The sequence below is a fragment of the Hippoglossus hippoglossus genome, chromosome 12, assembly GCF_009819705.1.
Source record: "Hippoglossus hippoglossus isolate fHipHip1 chromosome 12, fHipHip1.pri, whole genome shotgun sequence".
Taxonomy (NCBI): Eukaryota; Metazoa; Chordata; class Actinopteri; order Pleuronectiformes; family Pleuronectidae; genus Hippoglossus; species Hippoglossus hippoglossus.
The window spans coordinates 9,840,746-9,855,930 of NC_047162.1; the positions used below are offsets into that span (position 1 = coordinate 9,840,746).

The 15,185-nt window shown below is 42.4% G+C and overlaps 1 protein-coding gene across 1 annotated transcript in view; it reads left to right on the top strand.

Moving 5' to 3' along the window:
- The window catches only part of brinp1 (bone morphogenetic protein/retinoic acid inducible neural-specific 1), a 112,795-nt gene that overhangs the window by 15,308 nt on the left and 82,302 nt on the right, over window positions 1–15,185 (top strand). The window contains exon 2 of the mRNA XM_034603165.1: window positions 10,415–10,682. Coding sequence (XP_034459056.1) covers window positions 10,465–10,682 — 218 coding nt within the window. The 5' untranslated portion in view covers window positions 10,415–10,464. The remainder of the gene's footprint in view (window positions 1–10,414; window positions 10,683–15,185) is intronic.

A 15,185-nucleotide genomic window follows, 5' to 3' on the forward strand; every position in this document is an offset into this window, starting at 1 on the left:
TTATAACACATGCTTGTATTATTACACAACAGTTCACCTCATGACTCATTTGACTTCTTTCCTCAAGAGGAAGGAGGCCAAAGAAACGCTGGAGCATGGGGAAATGAAAATGCTAGCCTGGTGGCAAAAACCTCTGAGCTACGGCATAAAGAGAGAACAGCTTAGGGGGAGGACGGCGGCAGTGGGAGAATTTCAAAGGCAGGAGGTCAAGAGCACTCTATTTTCAATCTTAACATGGGGAATGGGTACAAGTCGGCCGCAATAACCCATATCAAGGGCGCGTTTTTTGTAAACGATAACCTCCCAAGAAGAGGAGATGGAAGAAAAGGAAGAGCTTTTCTCAGCAAAAAACCCCACAATCCTTTTAGTCATATCAGGACTAAAAATGTCTGCTCGGGATGCTGTTTGCGCAACGTGGCTCTGTGTACCGGGATTGTGGGCTCGCATGTGAGCGCGCTGGTGTAAACAGCGCACGACAGAGCATCTCCCCAAAGGTGCAAAGACGCCTTATCCTTATTTGAAGCAAAATCTGTGAATTTCGTAACTTGAAAAACATTTACCACCACATTTATTTAGGAAAATGAAAAACAGTTCTGACCTCCATTTATCCCCCCCGCCGTACTTGCACTCATGTGTCTTCATATTTGCATCTGTAATCAGACAGTGACAAACTCTCTAAATAAGTCCAAATGAATGATTTCCAGCCGTTTTGGGACTTAATTGTTATTGTCCTTGGCACTTGCTGGGTAATCACTAAAAATGCTCCCGGGGATGAATGGCAGATGTGTCCAATTCAGCTGGAGGCTAGAAGCAAATCCATAGCCCATCCTTGAAAGACAATTTTTACATTTATGAAACATTGCAGCTCCGGCATTAGTATGATTTGAGTATGAAAGGTAGAGAAATATAAAGGTACTCTGTATGAGTCGAACAAGCCTTGAGGAACTGTACAACACTAAATTGCAAATGACTCACACTGTAGGTTAATGGATGACACTAAATTGCAGTTGAAACTGTGTGTTCGTTCTAACTGTGATGGGGATTGATCCTGGCACCGGTCAAAACACCCTAAGAATATTGATGTTCATGCTCAGTGCTCACATGAGGTGTACGTGCTTCGCAGCAGTTCAGCTTAGCAATGCTTAATCTGCAAGGAATTGAGATGAGAGTGTGTTTTTTGTTTTGTTTTGTTTTCACCATCTGCTCTGCATCTCTGCAGATTTTGCTGATTTATGGACCGGCGGAGTCTGTGCTTGCTCCTCTGCTTTCCCTTCCATTTCAACAAATTTATGGCTTTGAATTAGGAACAATAGGAGCAGCGGCCGTCACCTTAACACCCCGTTCTTTCCCTTTGCCGGAGAGCGAGGCGGGGGGTCAGATAGGGGACTCTTGCCAAAGTCTCGGGAGTGGTGATTCGTCAAAGGGGGTGAATAAGAAGGTAAACATCAAATTGAGGAGAAAATTAGGTCAGTAAATCCAGGAATCGCAGAGAAGTGCAGCAAGCAAAGGCAAACAAAAATAACCTACAGCAGCTGGACAAAACCTCTCTCCACATAATGCCAGTGGTCCGCTCCCTTGAGAGGGCGGCAGCTGTTATGCATTTCAGTCAGAGAACCAGCCCCCCTCCTTAAAAATGGCATAAACGTGTAAAGTTGTCATGAAAACATTAGTTGAAGCGGCATTAAGACTCAGAAATGTGCTGGCAAAACACTTCCCTTTATCTTTCCCCCTCTTTTACTACAGACCATTTTGCCCCGTGATTTATAAACACCCATAAACGGCAGACATCGCCCAAGTATGACGGTTGTTTCCGAGTGCAAGCGGGGGAGGGACAAGTTCGGGAAGAAACACATTGTATTGTTTTGAGCTTCATCTCGTGCCGGAGCTGATAAAATCCAGGCTGGGGAAGAGGAGCAACATTTCTTTTTTCCCCGACCGGAGTTCTGCGCCTCAGATAATGAAATTGGATCAGAAAATCTAGTCCTCACCCTGATAAGGTGATACTTTCCTCACATGTCTTTCTAAAATAAAATGCGGCGCCGCAATCCAATTGCATGTCGTCTTCACAGTTGCCTCGCAACAACACTTCATCACACCCCAACCCGCGGAGCTGATAGTGAGATTTGAATTAATTGTTACAGACACAAGCAATTATGACAGATCAGTCACAGAAGGGAAAAAAAGAGGAGGGAGGATCTGCCGTTTAATTCTGCTGGTAATTACAGTAAAAAAAGATGATGTGAGCTTCATCGCAGTTCCATTAAGTGCAAGCTGTGGATGTTATATTTCACTGGATGTTGAAAACACAACTTGAAGGGCAAACGGAGAGCACATACCTCCTTCAAGGCCCAACAGTCTCCTTATGAAACCACATTTAAATTCACTAGATCCAGATTTGTATGTGGATCGGCACCAAATTTTTAATAATCATTTATATCAGTGCCCTGAAATTCCATCAAGATCCATGAATCTGTGAAATCCGTTCAAATGGAAAAAAAAAACGCCCAATCCAGAGATTTTATGGGTTTTTCCTTTGGTCATGCCCCACCCCTCCACACGATTTCACAGTAAAATTATAAGTTATTATTGCGTAATCCTGCTAACTCTCAAACACAAAAGGAAATGTAGCAGAGGTAACAATGAAGAAACATCATGCGTGCATACAGACATGTAAAACCAGGAAAGCACCTACTATGTTCTACTAATCTCACAGCGAAAAACCTTTTCCTACTCCCTCTGAGACCCTCTTTATTCCCTGTTCATCAGCTCTTTCTGGTCTAGACCTTTCGGATCTAGTCAGTGGAAACCATACCGTTGATAACATCACTTGACATTTACATGCATGAGCAACGAGGAACCGCTCGGCGAAACAGTGTCATTTACGTCCTCCCAGCAACTCCTATTCTGCCTCTGATTCATGTCGGGGGCTCCTCCGGGTGCGTTTTGAGTGTGACCAGTTAAGGGAATGGAATTTGCTCCGCCATTTTTTTTTTTATACCTCCAATCTTACATTTCTCCAGCGGAACATTAGGAGAACAGGTAGCATGCAAATCTGTAAAGATTGAAGCATTTTGCACAATTTTATTCGCCCCCCCTCTCTACTGCCTTTGTAAGGAAAAGGTGAGAAACGACATATTCAAAATAAAGACTGTGCCCGGCGAAGTAAATCGAAGGAAAGCAGTCAGTGGTTTCTCATCAATAAAAACACAGAGTAATTAGAGAAAGCACTTGAAAGCCAATTTGCGAGTTGACAAATGATCAATCTTCATCTGCGCCGTAGCCACAGTAGCATAAAGAAGCAGCGGTGGATGTGCTGACAAATGGCGTGCGCGGGTAGCTAGCATCTCATTCTTTGGTTCTAATAAGGTAGAACGCTTCTGTTTTCCCTATCAGCACCAAACACCTTCCCCTGGACGGGGATTGAACATGGGAATAAATCAGCGCTGCCATGCTCTTTTTCACTTCATGTGTTTAAGAGACATATGTTGCCGATAATCAGTTGAGCTCTTCCCCAGTCACAGCATTAACGAGAAGATGCGCTCTGTGTATAAGAATAACAAACCGAAGGGGGAAAGAAAAATCAGCACGGAACAAAAAGATAATTCAAGTGTCGCAATATATTTTTTTATGCTCCTCTCTGAGGAATCCGTCATGAGCTTCGCTTTTATTTCGTGCAAAATTGAATTGCTGTTCCGTTGGTTAGTCAGGATCCTGCTCCTATACCTTTGCCCTGCACAGACTTTGCTCTCACGCTCATTCTGAAACCTTATTAATTAGTTTGCTTTATGGCAGAGAGACGGCGCTTGTTTAGAACCCTCTCGTAAACCGCCCCCACAGTCTTGCTGTTCAACTGGGCGTGATCAAATAAAACCTCGCAGCAAACCCTCGCGTCCGCTTCACATGACAGATGCAGCCGACTCTCTCTCTCCCCCCCCCCCCCCCCCCCCCCTCCGGCTCACATTGATCCTCCCCGTCTCTGAACCAGGTTTGGACACAATAATTCAGCAGCCAGGTAAATTGGAATAACTCTAACCATTAGTGAATTAGTTTGCTCTTTAAAATCAGCCATTGATCCCCGCTCCGAGCTGGACTGATTGGTTGCTGACCAACCAGAGAATTTAATTATCAGGCCGGAGTGTTGCTTGCTCAGCCATGTTTCCTGAAGGTCAGGGTGCCACTGCAGTCCTTCCTAAAGAAACAACAGGGCCGAGGCGAGAGATTGGGGGGGGGGGGGAAGAGAGAATCCAGTACAAATGTAGTTAGCCGTGCCGGCCCTCCCATTCCTCCGTTGCTTCCCGGCAATTGCAAGTGTCAGACCATTACCACGCTGTTGCAGACGCGGCTCTGAGCTGTGCAATAATAACTCTGTGAATTCGGATGACACCGGTTTGGCACATTTAGATGCAACTCTGCTCTCTCTTTCCTCACTCTGTCATTCCCTTGCATCAGCCTCACACATACCCTTTGGTCCCCATGAGGTCATATTAATATGAACTAACTTATAATAGCCCAGAGGAGTATAAAATTCATTTTTAGGCTGCCAGCCATCCATAACCCTATGTCAACGGTTTTTGCCTCGCCATGCGCATTATACCTGTATCACTGAGTTTGAGATTTGCTCGGAGGCGTTCATGCTAATAACAGTTCAGAGAGAAATCCATCTCCTGATATTGTTACACTCCCACCCAGAGATAATGCAGGAAATAAATACTACATATTGGTGACCGAGCCTTATGCACGAGCAGAGAAAGAAAGATGGATAGTGCAGAGATACAATACATCGGTCTCTTGCCTCCCTGGGATTGAGAATACAAATAAGGAGAACAAGCCCCCCCATTCTTATGAACTTTATAGAATAAAGAGGGACACTAAGGACCCCACACAGGGGAGAGGGGGATTGATTGGCAAAGCGAGTGCACCAGATTGGAGATTGAATCCCCTTGAATTAACCAGAATGGAGGAGGAGTTGCGGCATGAATAAGGCTGTTTAAAAAGAGGATGGAGAAAACAAGCCCCCCCTTGTCCTATCTTGTGATTTCCTGAAGCAGACATCCTCCCCTTTTTACCCTGCTCATTCAAGGGTAAACGTGATCCACTTTCTGTCTCTTCCTCTCCCCGTGTCGCTAATCCACTCTGCAAATAACAGTAATCTGCAAATAAGAGAAAAATAAAGAACATTACGCTGTCATGGCAGCAGGCAAACATGTGAAATGCATGTGATGATTGGTGTATGAAATGATTTCACACAACAACAGGAAACAAATACTGCAGGATGGAGACAGAGGTTGATTGAGTACACTGGGGTGGAGTCGTGATGGGTTATTTTATTCCTTGAGTTATACAAGTGCTCTTGAAATGTAGAAAAGGTGTAATTTGTTAGTACGAATATATTGAAAAGGATTTGTTGAACCAGCTCTGCACATTTAGACTCTTAATATCGAGGTGGTTTGTCTTTATGATTAAAAGTGCAATCTCCATAATATAAAATATTATAAAATGAATCGGGTATGAGAAGGTGGTTTGCTCTCGCCTCGGCCATTTCACATTTTGTCCTCCTCCTTCGAGCGGACCAAAGTCCCGTGAGTATATTCTTCTCCATCATAGTGAGATCGGCCCTAAGCATCCCTCTCAAAGAAGCCATTTCCCATTTGAACATATCGAATCCACTTCAGCGAGAGGAGCACGGCGCCAGCATCACTTCAACGCCGCCCCTGCTCCTCGGTCTACAATCTACTCGGACTTTGATGTGGGTGTGACACCGGCTGTTGTAGCTCTTCATGTGTAACTAATGGGATCGGTTCTATCGTTCACAGAACGTGAAGAAAATGTATTTAAATTTAAAGTTTGACTTAATGACCATTCCAAAAGATTATTGGCATTCCTGCTGGTTTCAAACCTGACAGGCAGTATTTACATTGACCTTAGTGTTATGACAGTATCAACAAAATCTTCAAATGTCCTGTCACTGTGACGATGACCTTTATGATGTTTGACAATGATGTGACAATAAGGAGTTTGTAGTCTCCTCATTAAGGATATTGCTGATTTTGTGAATCGTGTCCCAAAACCCCTCAGATTCCCTCCTGAAAACACCAACAATAAAACCATTCACAGAGTTTGGAATCTATAAGTCACTTTATCTTTAAATGTCAACCTCCAACCCCTTAAGCCTTTTCCACTTTCGCGCTGGGCTTGCAGAAACAGTCAGTACCAGCGAGGGACTGGCTGTAGTGGACCCCGTCCAGCTGTTAAACTGTCCCCGTGGTTCTCCGCCAAATTATTTGGCTCTCCTTGCGACGGCATTGAATCTGGGCAAAGATTATTAACCAAATGTGTTATCTCCCCCGAGCTAATTTCACATCATCCGCCCTCACTGCCTTATTTACATGGTTTGATGTTTGGCTTTTTGGCGAGTCAGCACTTCCTGTGCGTGAACGCGATATTGTTCTTGGAATAAACTTTTTCTGTGAGGTAAACACTGCCAACCGCTCCTTGTAGCGTCCATATTTGAACTGAAAGCCCGCTGTAGAGTCTGCATCTTAGAAAGGGAAGAATTCGAGTGTGTGGTTCCAAATCGCAGCCCATTTCCTGCTGTGCAGCTGGTGCACTGCACCACATGACTCCAACCCTGGAAACCACCCCGCCCCCATGAGAACAAGGTTTTGCTCCAGTGTTCATTGATTCAAAGCGCGGCCCTCAAATTGTGCTGGGAGCGTGCACTAAAGTCATTTTGATCAAGCCATCAGTCTTTCTTCTAATAATGATGTTTTCCATCTACAATAGCTTTATTTCCTCATTATTAAGACAAATGTAATCTTTTAATCCTGAGAAAACAGTTTGCATAGTAAAAAAAAACAAAGATATGAGGCTTCACACTGATCAATCGCAGCATTAAAACCAGTTACCTGTTTAATGTTGAGAGCTCAAGTTACCACAACGACTTGTATTTGTTCATTATTCCTCTTTATCACCTGCTGTTTGTTCCCCTTTTATCTACCAATAAATCGTGGTTTAATGTGCGATGATGTTCAGATGCGAAACACGGCGCCGACGAGCAGAAACACTGGCGCGAGATGAGACAGTTCTCGTGGCAGCACGGAAATAGAGAGATCACATACGAATGGAAAGTTGGCTTATAGAAAGACGCAGTGAAGATTTGCTCTCAGGTGGTGGAAGTGACTGAGCCTCTCGGTCAACTGCAGGGCGGATTTCCGTTGGTACAGCTGCACATGCTAAAGCCCCTTCTAGCCTGCGAGGTGGACATTTTATCCTTTATTCCACCTCGCCCCCATCAATATGCAAGGTATGAACACGTAATGGGGGGGGCGTTGTTGTTCTCCAGCGGAGGTTAGTCACAGAGCCAAATCGATGTTTTCGTAAAAAGGGACGGATGGAATGATGGGACGGACGCCTCTGCTGCTGTGTCACATGTCACGCCTCTGATCCCCAAATAGTGTCAGCTTGTTTGGTTCAGTGTTTCAAACAAAGACAGGATAATGAATGTGGGACTTCTATATAAAAGCGGTTTAACTAACGTTATAGCTAAGGTGCAGCCTATAATTTGTTATCTCTCTCTCTGTGTTTGTGTCTGTGGTAAATTGGTTTATTTGGTGTTGAGTTTGCGACACAGCTTTTCTTACCAAATCAACAAGTTGCACAGAGAGTGATCTAGACAAATCAAACACTTGACAACTAAGTTTTATTATTAAGTTTTGTGGCAGCTGTCTTTACACATTCAGTTCACAGTTTGTCGTATTTGATGATTTTACCCTCGTCTGGAAAAAAATCTGACCTAATCATCTGTGCAAACATAACTAACTTTGGTGAAAATGTGTAATTTGTGGTCCTCTCCTGCAAAGATTGGTCGGTGGATCACAACTCTAAGGGCCAATACGAAGTCATATAATAACATACAATGGATTCCCAAATGCAATGTCATACACAAAGAAAACCCCATCCGACATTTCAAGCACTCATCCCAATCTGCCAATCAGAGAATTTCAGCGCGATTTTATGGGCGAACGCTGTAGTGAAGTAATTTATTTAAATACCTTCATCAATCATTAATTTGCTGAAGCATTGCTTGGAGTCAATACTGCATTTTTCTAAAATGGTCAATATTAAGTGCGGAGAAGGTTAATGATCACAAGCACACATAAATACTGCATAAACATCCATCAATTAAAGTCGCCATCATGAGCTGGCGTTTTCTTCAGATATGTTTCTGATTGACACATTTTCTTATACATCTTGTTATATGAATATTCACCCCCCCCCCCATCTTTTCACAATATCATTATCAATCCTGCTCTCAGCTCCGTCCCTCTCAATCAGATTACAATTCTTTTATTTTGACAGCCAAACTCAAATTAGTCAAATATAATTAGCAGGCCTGTTAAGTACACTGACATATTTTGTCAATGCCACTGAGTATCTGACTGATGGAAGGGAAAGGAGGCGACTGCAATTATATCTGAAATGCAGTATTCTTAGTTGATGGAAGAAATGTAATTACAATCAGTCTAAAGAACTGATTATACTTCACTTATGGCCGCATAATAATAATTAGTAACACAAGTAGAAATATTCACGTTATCCCAGGGTAGGTGAAGCAGAGTTTGAAATATTTAAATACAGACTGAATTTAAGGTGTCACAGGAAAGTGACAGAATCATTTTAACCATGAAAAAAGAAAAGGAAAAAAAATCCCCCTTTTAAGAATGCAATTGTGATCACTTTTAACTTTTTGCAATCGAGCAGTTCATCATCTATTTAACAGGAAAAGATTAAGCCCATTAAATTCTCTCTGCTCTTTCATGATGTGTTATTGTCTAATAAAGCGTGAAAAGGGTGAAGAATTTTCTTTTTCTTTTTTTTTGCACACACCAGCACTTGATAGCGCGCAGATGTGTGTGCTCCGCGGCCAGGGGCCAAAGTTCTTAAATGCAATTACTGATGAAAATCATTTCCTTATCAGTAACACAGACATAATTTCCACTGCCAAGTTCATAATAATATTCACAGTCATTTTAATGATCTGTCTGAAATCCCTATTTTTAATGTTAACCATGATGTGATGTGAAATATTCTGTTTTCTTTCAGTGTAATGGAGCTTTTACTGCAATAAAGCTGCAAATAAATAATAATTGTGTGATGCTCTTACAATATGTTGGAATATTAGTCATTGTATTTGGAGCCTAGAGTTACATTTAAATTGCCCAATCTATGCAGGGATTTAAAAAACAGTAACACCATGAATCTGGGCTTTTAAGATCTGTTTTTAGACGACATGTTTCTACAGATTTTGCACCGTTGCTGATCTGTGTGCAGTCCCCCCCCCCCCTCTCTTATTATACACTGGGTCATGCTTTGTATTATTGTGCCACTGTGTAATGCTAAGAGCAGCATTACAGTTGTATTATCCATCTCTGGTAGCTTTGGTGGAACAATTCACGAGGTTGCGAGTCAATAGGTGAAAGTTGAAAATCTCTATTTGTTATTATTATCTATGATGTGATGTTAAAAATAGGGGTTTCCTTTCAGAGACTTTTTAACTGCACAAAAAGATGTAGTGCTATTATATGTTTGAATATGTGTCATTAGTTATTGTATTATCTGCCTGAGTTACATTTAAATTGCACACGCCATGAATCTGGGCTTGTCAGGATCTGTTTCTAGAAAACGTCTTTCTTCAGATTTTGCCCCGCTGCTGATCTAAGTGCAGTTTATTTTTATTTTTATTCGTTCTCTCTTTTATTATACACTGGGTCATGCTTTGTATTACAGTGCCATTGTGTTATGCTAAGGGCAACTTTAAAGTTGTATTATTCATCCCCGGCAGCTTTAGTGGAACCAAAGTGAAGTCTCATTTTGCGTTTGATGAAAAAATGGCAGCATTTTGTTCCACAGTGTTTTTCATGAAGTGGCGAGTCAATAGTTGAAAGTTTCCTGCAGCAGTAATTGACACCACTGGGTTAGGGGAGGTGGTGTTCTCCCACATTAATGACTGGGTGTCATAACATATCATGAAGCAGCCTTCTAACCTTGTCAGAATTTATCATGACACCAATTATATAAAAAAAAAAGAAGAAGAAGACAGCCACACGGCTCTGGGTGCACTCCATGCTCATCTGCAAAAGGGTAACAGTCTTGTATGGAGGAGCACAATCTGTGTGGTGTTCTTAAAAAAAAAAACTCCAGGGAGGCGAAATCTGAGAAAGTGCAGAAAATAAATACAAATCATGTCACGGCAAAGTGACAGTGACAAGGGCACTATCTTATTTGTTCAGTACAACACAATTAACCTAACACTGTGGCATTTTCTTGTTCTGCTAAAATAGACTTTGTCATGTAACAGCTCTTTCTTTTTTCTGTGTCTCCCTCCCTCCCTCCCTCTTCTCTCCTCTCCCGTCAGGTCTCCAAATAATGGAGCGAGAATGAACAGAGAGCGGCTTAAAAAAAAGCATGAACTGGAGGTTTATTGAGGTCATCTGCTTCCTGTTTATATGGGACCATATAACAGTTCAGTCTTCCCGCCAGGACCCATTGGCCACTGAGCAACATGTCACCAAGCAATATGACTGGCTCATCTCTGACCGCGGACCTTTCCACCACTCTCGAAGTTATATGTCCTTTGTGGAAAGATTCCGCCAAGGATTTACGACCAGATATAAAATTTATAGGTGAGTTCACTTTCAGCTTGTGTACTGATGCCACGCAGGCTTTTTTTAAGAGACTGTCTTTTTTTTTTTAACGGCTTTTCTATTTTCAGATTTCAGCTGCAAAAAGCAACACTGTGTACATCTCTGAACCTATTAAGTGTGCATTTTTAATATACATCCACTCTCAGCGCTGCAAACTTCTTTCTGCTACAGGACCTCTGCACTCCTTCACTCATGTTCCAAGTCTTTCTCTTTAAGTGTTTCTCTTTAGACTGTATATAAAGATGGATGACGCGTCTTCACTTCATCCCACTATCCAGAAATGACACCAAAATATCTTTGATGTGAACGCTGCTATCCTGCGCCTATGATTTGAACAAACGTCAGTGTGATATAAACTACCTTTAATGGCAAACAACTTCCAGAACAATTATTGGATTTTGATCGTTTAGTTTGTTCCATTTCCCGTCTACTAACATGGAGGAGGGAGGACTTATGACCTGTACCGCAGCCAGCCACCAGCGGGCGCTCTAGAGGCGATGGCTTCACTTTATGGGTAGCAGTCATGTCGTCCATCTTTATGTACAGTCTATGATTCCCTCAAACTGAATGAGGTGAAATAAAAAGAACAGTGAGAAGAGTAAGAATACGTAATAAAACTGTAGGATGTTATTGCACGGGATGCACATTTATGTTAATCTGCCAGTCAGTAACATGTACTTTGCAGAGAGGGCTTCTATAGAAATATAGCATTGCCAGGTGCAGTGTGTCTGAGTGAGAAGTGCTGCCTCACTTTTATTCATTTCTACAAATCTGCTCAAATAAAGAGGGGGGGGGGGTAACTCGGAGAAAGGAGGGAAATATTTCAAAAGAGGGAAAAATGGTACAGCAGAGACGGAGATATCCCGACCTTTATTCCGTTGTATGGGTCAAGACCCCAAAAATGCTGGAATCTGCACCTCCCATAATTCAGTCTGATTGCGTTTTTCATTAGATTCTCCGAGTCGGGGATGCACATGACCTTCAAAGTGCAATATAGTGCCCCGGATGATAACACAGAATTTCTCCTATAAATCCATTGATGGCCTCACCAAGGATCATATTTTACCTTTTAGATTATATATCGACCAAATACCAATAAATTCTACATATGTTTTCACAGATGTAATCTTCTTCTTCTTCTTTGCCTGGTTTATTGGCGGGAGGGAACGAACGTCAGGGTGCATTACCGCCATCTACTGTGTTAGTGCATCGTTCCTGGAGGATCTGCAAAAATATATTCTGATATCTAATATTAGTGCGGGAGCTCCTTTTAAAACAGTGGAGCGGAAATAATATTTAGCAGCTGCAGAAAACACCTTTTAATCTTTTTCAGGCTTCGTACTGACTAAGTACATGTGTTGTGCCTGTTTTGGCACATTGTGTGACACATTAAAAGGTATGACTTCACAGCAAAGGGATTTCAAGCCTAAAATGTATAAAGCCACATTAAAACTGCAATCAATTGTTATTAGGCAGTAATTTAATTTAATCTGTCACACAATTTCACCAGTTTTCAATATTTCATGCCAATCACAGTCCTGTTTTATGGCTATTACAGATTGAATCATTGATTATGATGTACGGACGTGTGGATGTTCTTTATGGGTCACAAACTGGGAAACTCCCAGCCTGGGCCCATTTCTGTCAATGCTCAACTTTCCATCTTTTCTTCCTTCCGTGTGACCAACTAATACAGTTTGACATCCAATAACTGCATTAGGTTTTATATTTTCCAACTTACATTTTTCCCTCTTATCGCACATCTCCTCATATTTCCCATACTGAGTCACAGGTGCAGAAATGAGACGGCTATACGCTCCCTCGTTCTTACACTGACATGCTTTGATTCCTTTGCATCCCTCCGCAGTCTGCTCACTCACAACTGTACAAAGACAGAGAGAGTAAGAGCCATTCGCCACATTCCTTTGGCGGTTCTTTCACCGAGTTTGTTCTCTCCCCCTCCCCTGTCTCTCTTGGTAACTTGCCACGGCCCCCCCAGTCCCCACTGGCTTTCATGCCTTGATATTGTCACATGAACAGTAAACAATGCATTTGCATAATGTGTAACTTGACAGAGTGGGATGTTGCGCAGAGACACGAATCTCCGAGGCAAAACTTCTAAAGCGGCTTCTCACAGACACTGTACAGCCGTGGAGTGTTGCCTGTGATGCTGCGGTGATTTATTAAAATCGAGTGCGTGTGCTTGGATGTCGGGCGCTGCTGAGAGCGTCGCCGGGCCCAGGTGGCTCCTGTTGTTTCTCCCTCTTAACAGAACCATTAGTGGCTTCAGTTCCACCCATCAAATATCCCTTTCCTCTTTACATGACAAGTAAATCTTGCATTAGGTATGGAAACGTGGACATAGTTCTCATTAAAAATAAAATGACGGCAATCAACAATCCACATTCACTTCTGTCGGACATCTGCAGACCTGTCCAACAGGAAAAGTTTGATAGATCCCTTGTACTTCATGTATCCCATGCTAGAAGACATAATATATTTTTAGAGTATTTAGTTGACTGAGTGCAAGATGCTGGGAATTTATACGAGTAATTAATCAAGTACAGTATTCAAAGCAAGGGTGTGAAACGTTACCCCAGAGGGTCCAAGTGTTTCCCAAGGATTTTCATCCTAACATGGGCTGCCAGTTAATTTCAGCAATTAGTTCATCTTTAACCAGAGGGTGAGAAAATAAGTGCCATCAGCTGGTCTAGTGTTTGGTTGGAATGAAATCATACATACCCCGAGTCCTCGCCCGGCACATGATTGCCCGGCTCGCGCTCTCCTCTAACCAGCAATGAGGACTGAATCGCTTTGTAAATTTCCCCGGGGACTTTCTCTGCCTCGACGATTTAGTGGTGGAAAGTGGTTGAATCAGATTTGGGGGGGGAGAGACAAAGCATCCATTCCACTCCGCTTCTTTTACCGAGAGCGATTACCCTCCGGAGGCATGCAGCCGCGGACAATGCCAACCTGATCAGCAACAAACAAATCTGCCCCCATCTTTAATAACACGGGCATTGTGCCTAATGTGAAGGATAAACACGGCTTCAGAAGGTGCCAGTCTCCTGCCTGGCGCTCTGAGAAGTTCACTGTCGCTTGAAGGATAAAGACACACCACAAGGCACCAATTACCCTCTCCCTCTTGTCATTCGTCTCTTAAAGAAATGACAGAAGTGCGTTTTGTGTGTGAGTAATTGTTCTATGCCGCATGCAGATTGCAATCTTCCAACTGAGATCCCTTTTCTTCTCTGAAATTGTGTACATGAGTGTACATTTCCTGGTATTCCTCGGTGAAAAGAAAGCCGCTTTCACCGCCCGCTCTTGTGTCAGAGCTGCGGCTCAATAACGTGCATCAATGTGTGCTTCAGTCGGTGTCGGAATCCGATGGCCTGTTTTGGTCACACAAGCATCTTCCGTTGTGTCGCTTGTACTCTATTATGGGGGTTGAATGTGTATCAGATGATGCGTGTTCTCTGTTTGGTCTTTGTTCGCGGAGCTCTATCTCAGGTTCTCGTGAAAATCCAATATAAATGCAAATCCAGTCGCCATTAATGCATTTTAAAGGGCTCAAATCAGCATTGCACTGTAATCAAAGGAGCGAGATGGGGGCTGTTATTTAGAATAATAATAAAAACTAAAAAAAAAAACAGTTATGAAAATGCATAGCTCTGATTGATCGCACATTGAATAGAGAGGCTTGATGTAGCCCCTCTTGTCACTGGACCAGCGCTCAACAAAACATCGGCGTCCATCTAAGAAACTGAACAAAATCCCGTAATGACCTGTGAAAACACAAATTCCAAATCAAACGGAAATCAACGTGGTGCCAATAAGCGGACACGTCTTTGGACTTGGTTGAATACGTGCTGACAGTGTAGTGACTTAATCATCCAGAATCTGAAGTATTGTGAGCTCCGTAAGTATCATAACATAGTGGGAAAGCCAGACTCATTAAAAAAAAGGAAATTGAGCCAATGTACGTTTTACTGCAGTGTCTCAGATAATTGGAAAGCTCACGATATAATGTCTGTTATCATGGCACTAAATTACAGGCTCATTAAAACCTAGCACATATACATACAGTAAGCCATAGACACGACTGCATCTTTGCTCAAAGCAGAAGTAATCACATTAATTGTCCTCCTGTCCTCATCTGACACAGATTCTCTTTTGTGTTGTACAAACACAAGGACTATTCTATTAGCTTTAATAACATCTGACTGATGCAGCAGTTAAAGCTGCTTCTCGTATGACTAATGTTGTGTCCACTGATTTCTCAAGTATATATATTAAACGTGTTTCTGTGAAGCTAATGGCTTGCGAGGTTAAAAGTCAAACTAAACAGCCTCTGGCCTGGTCACAGAAAGCTCCTGCAGAACCGTGCACTGACTGACAATGACAAAATGTACTTCACGCGCTGTCACAGTAAATACTTGGAGATGTAGTTTTACACAATGTTTACTAATGAGCATATACGAA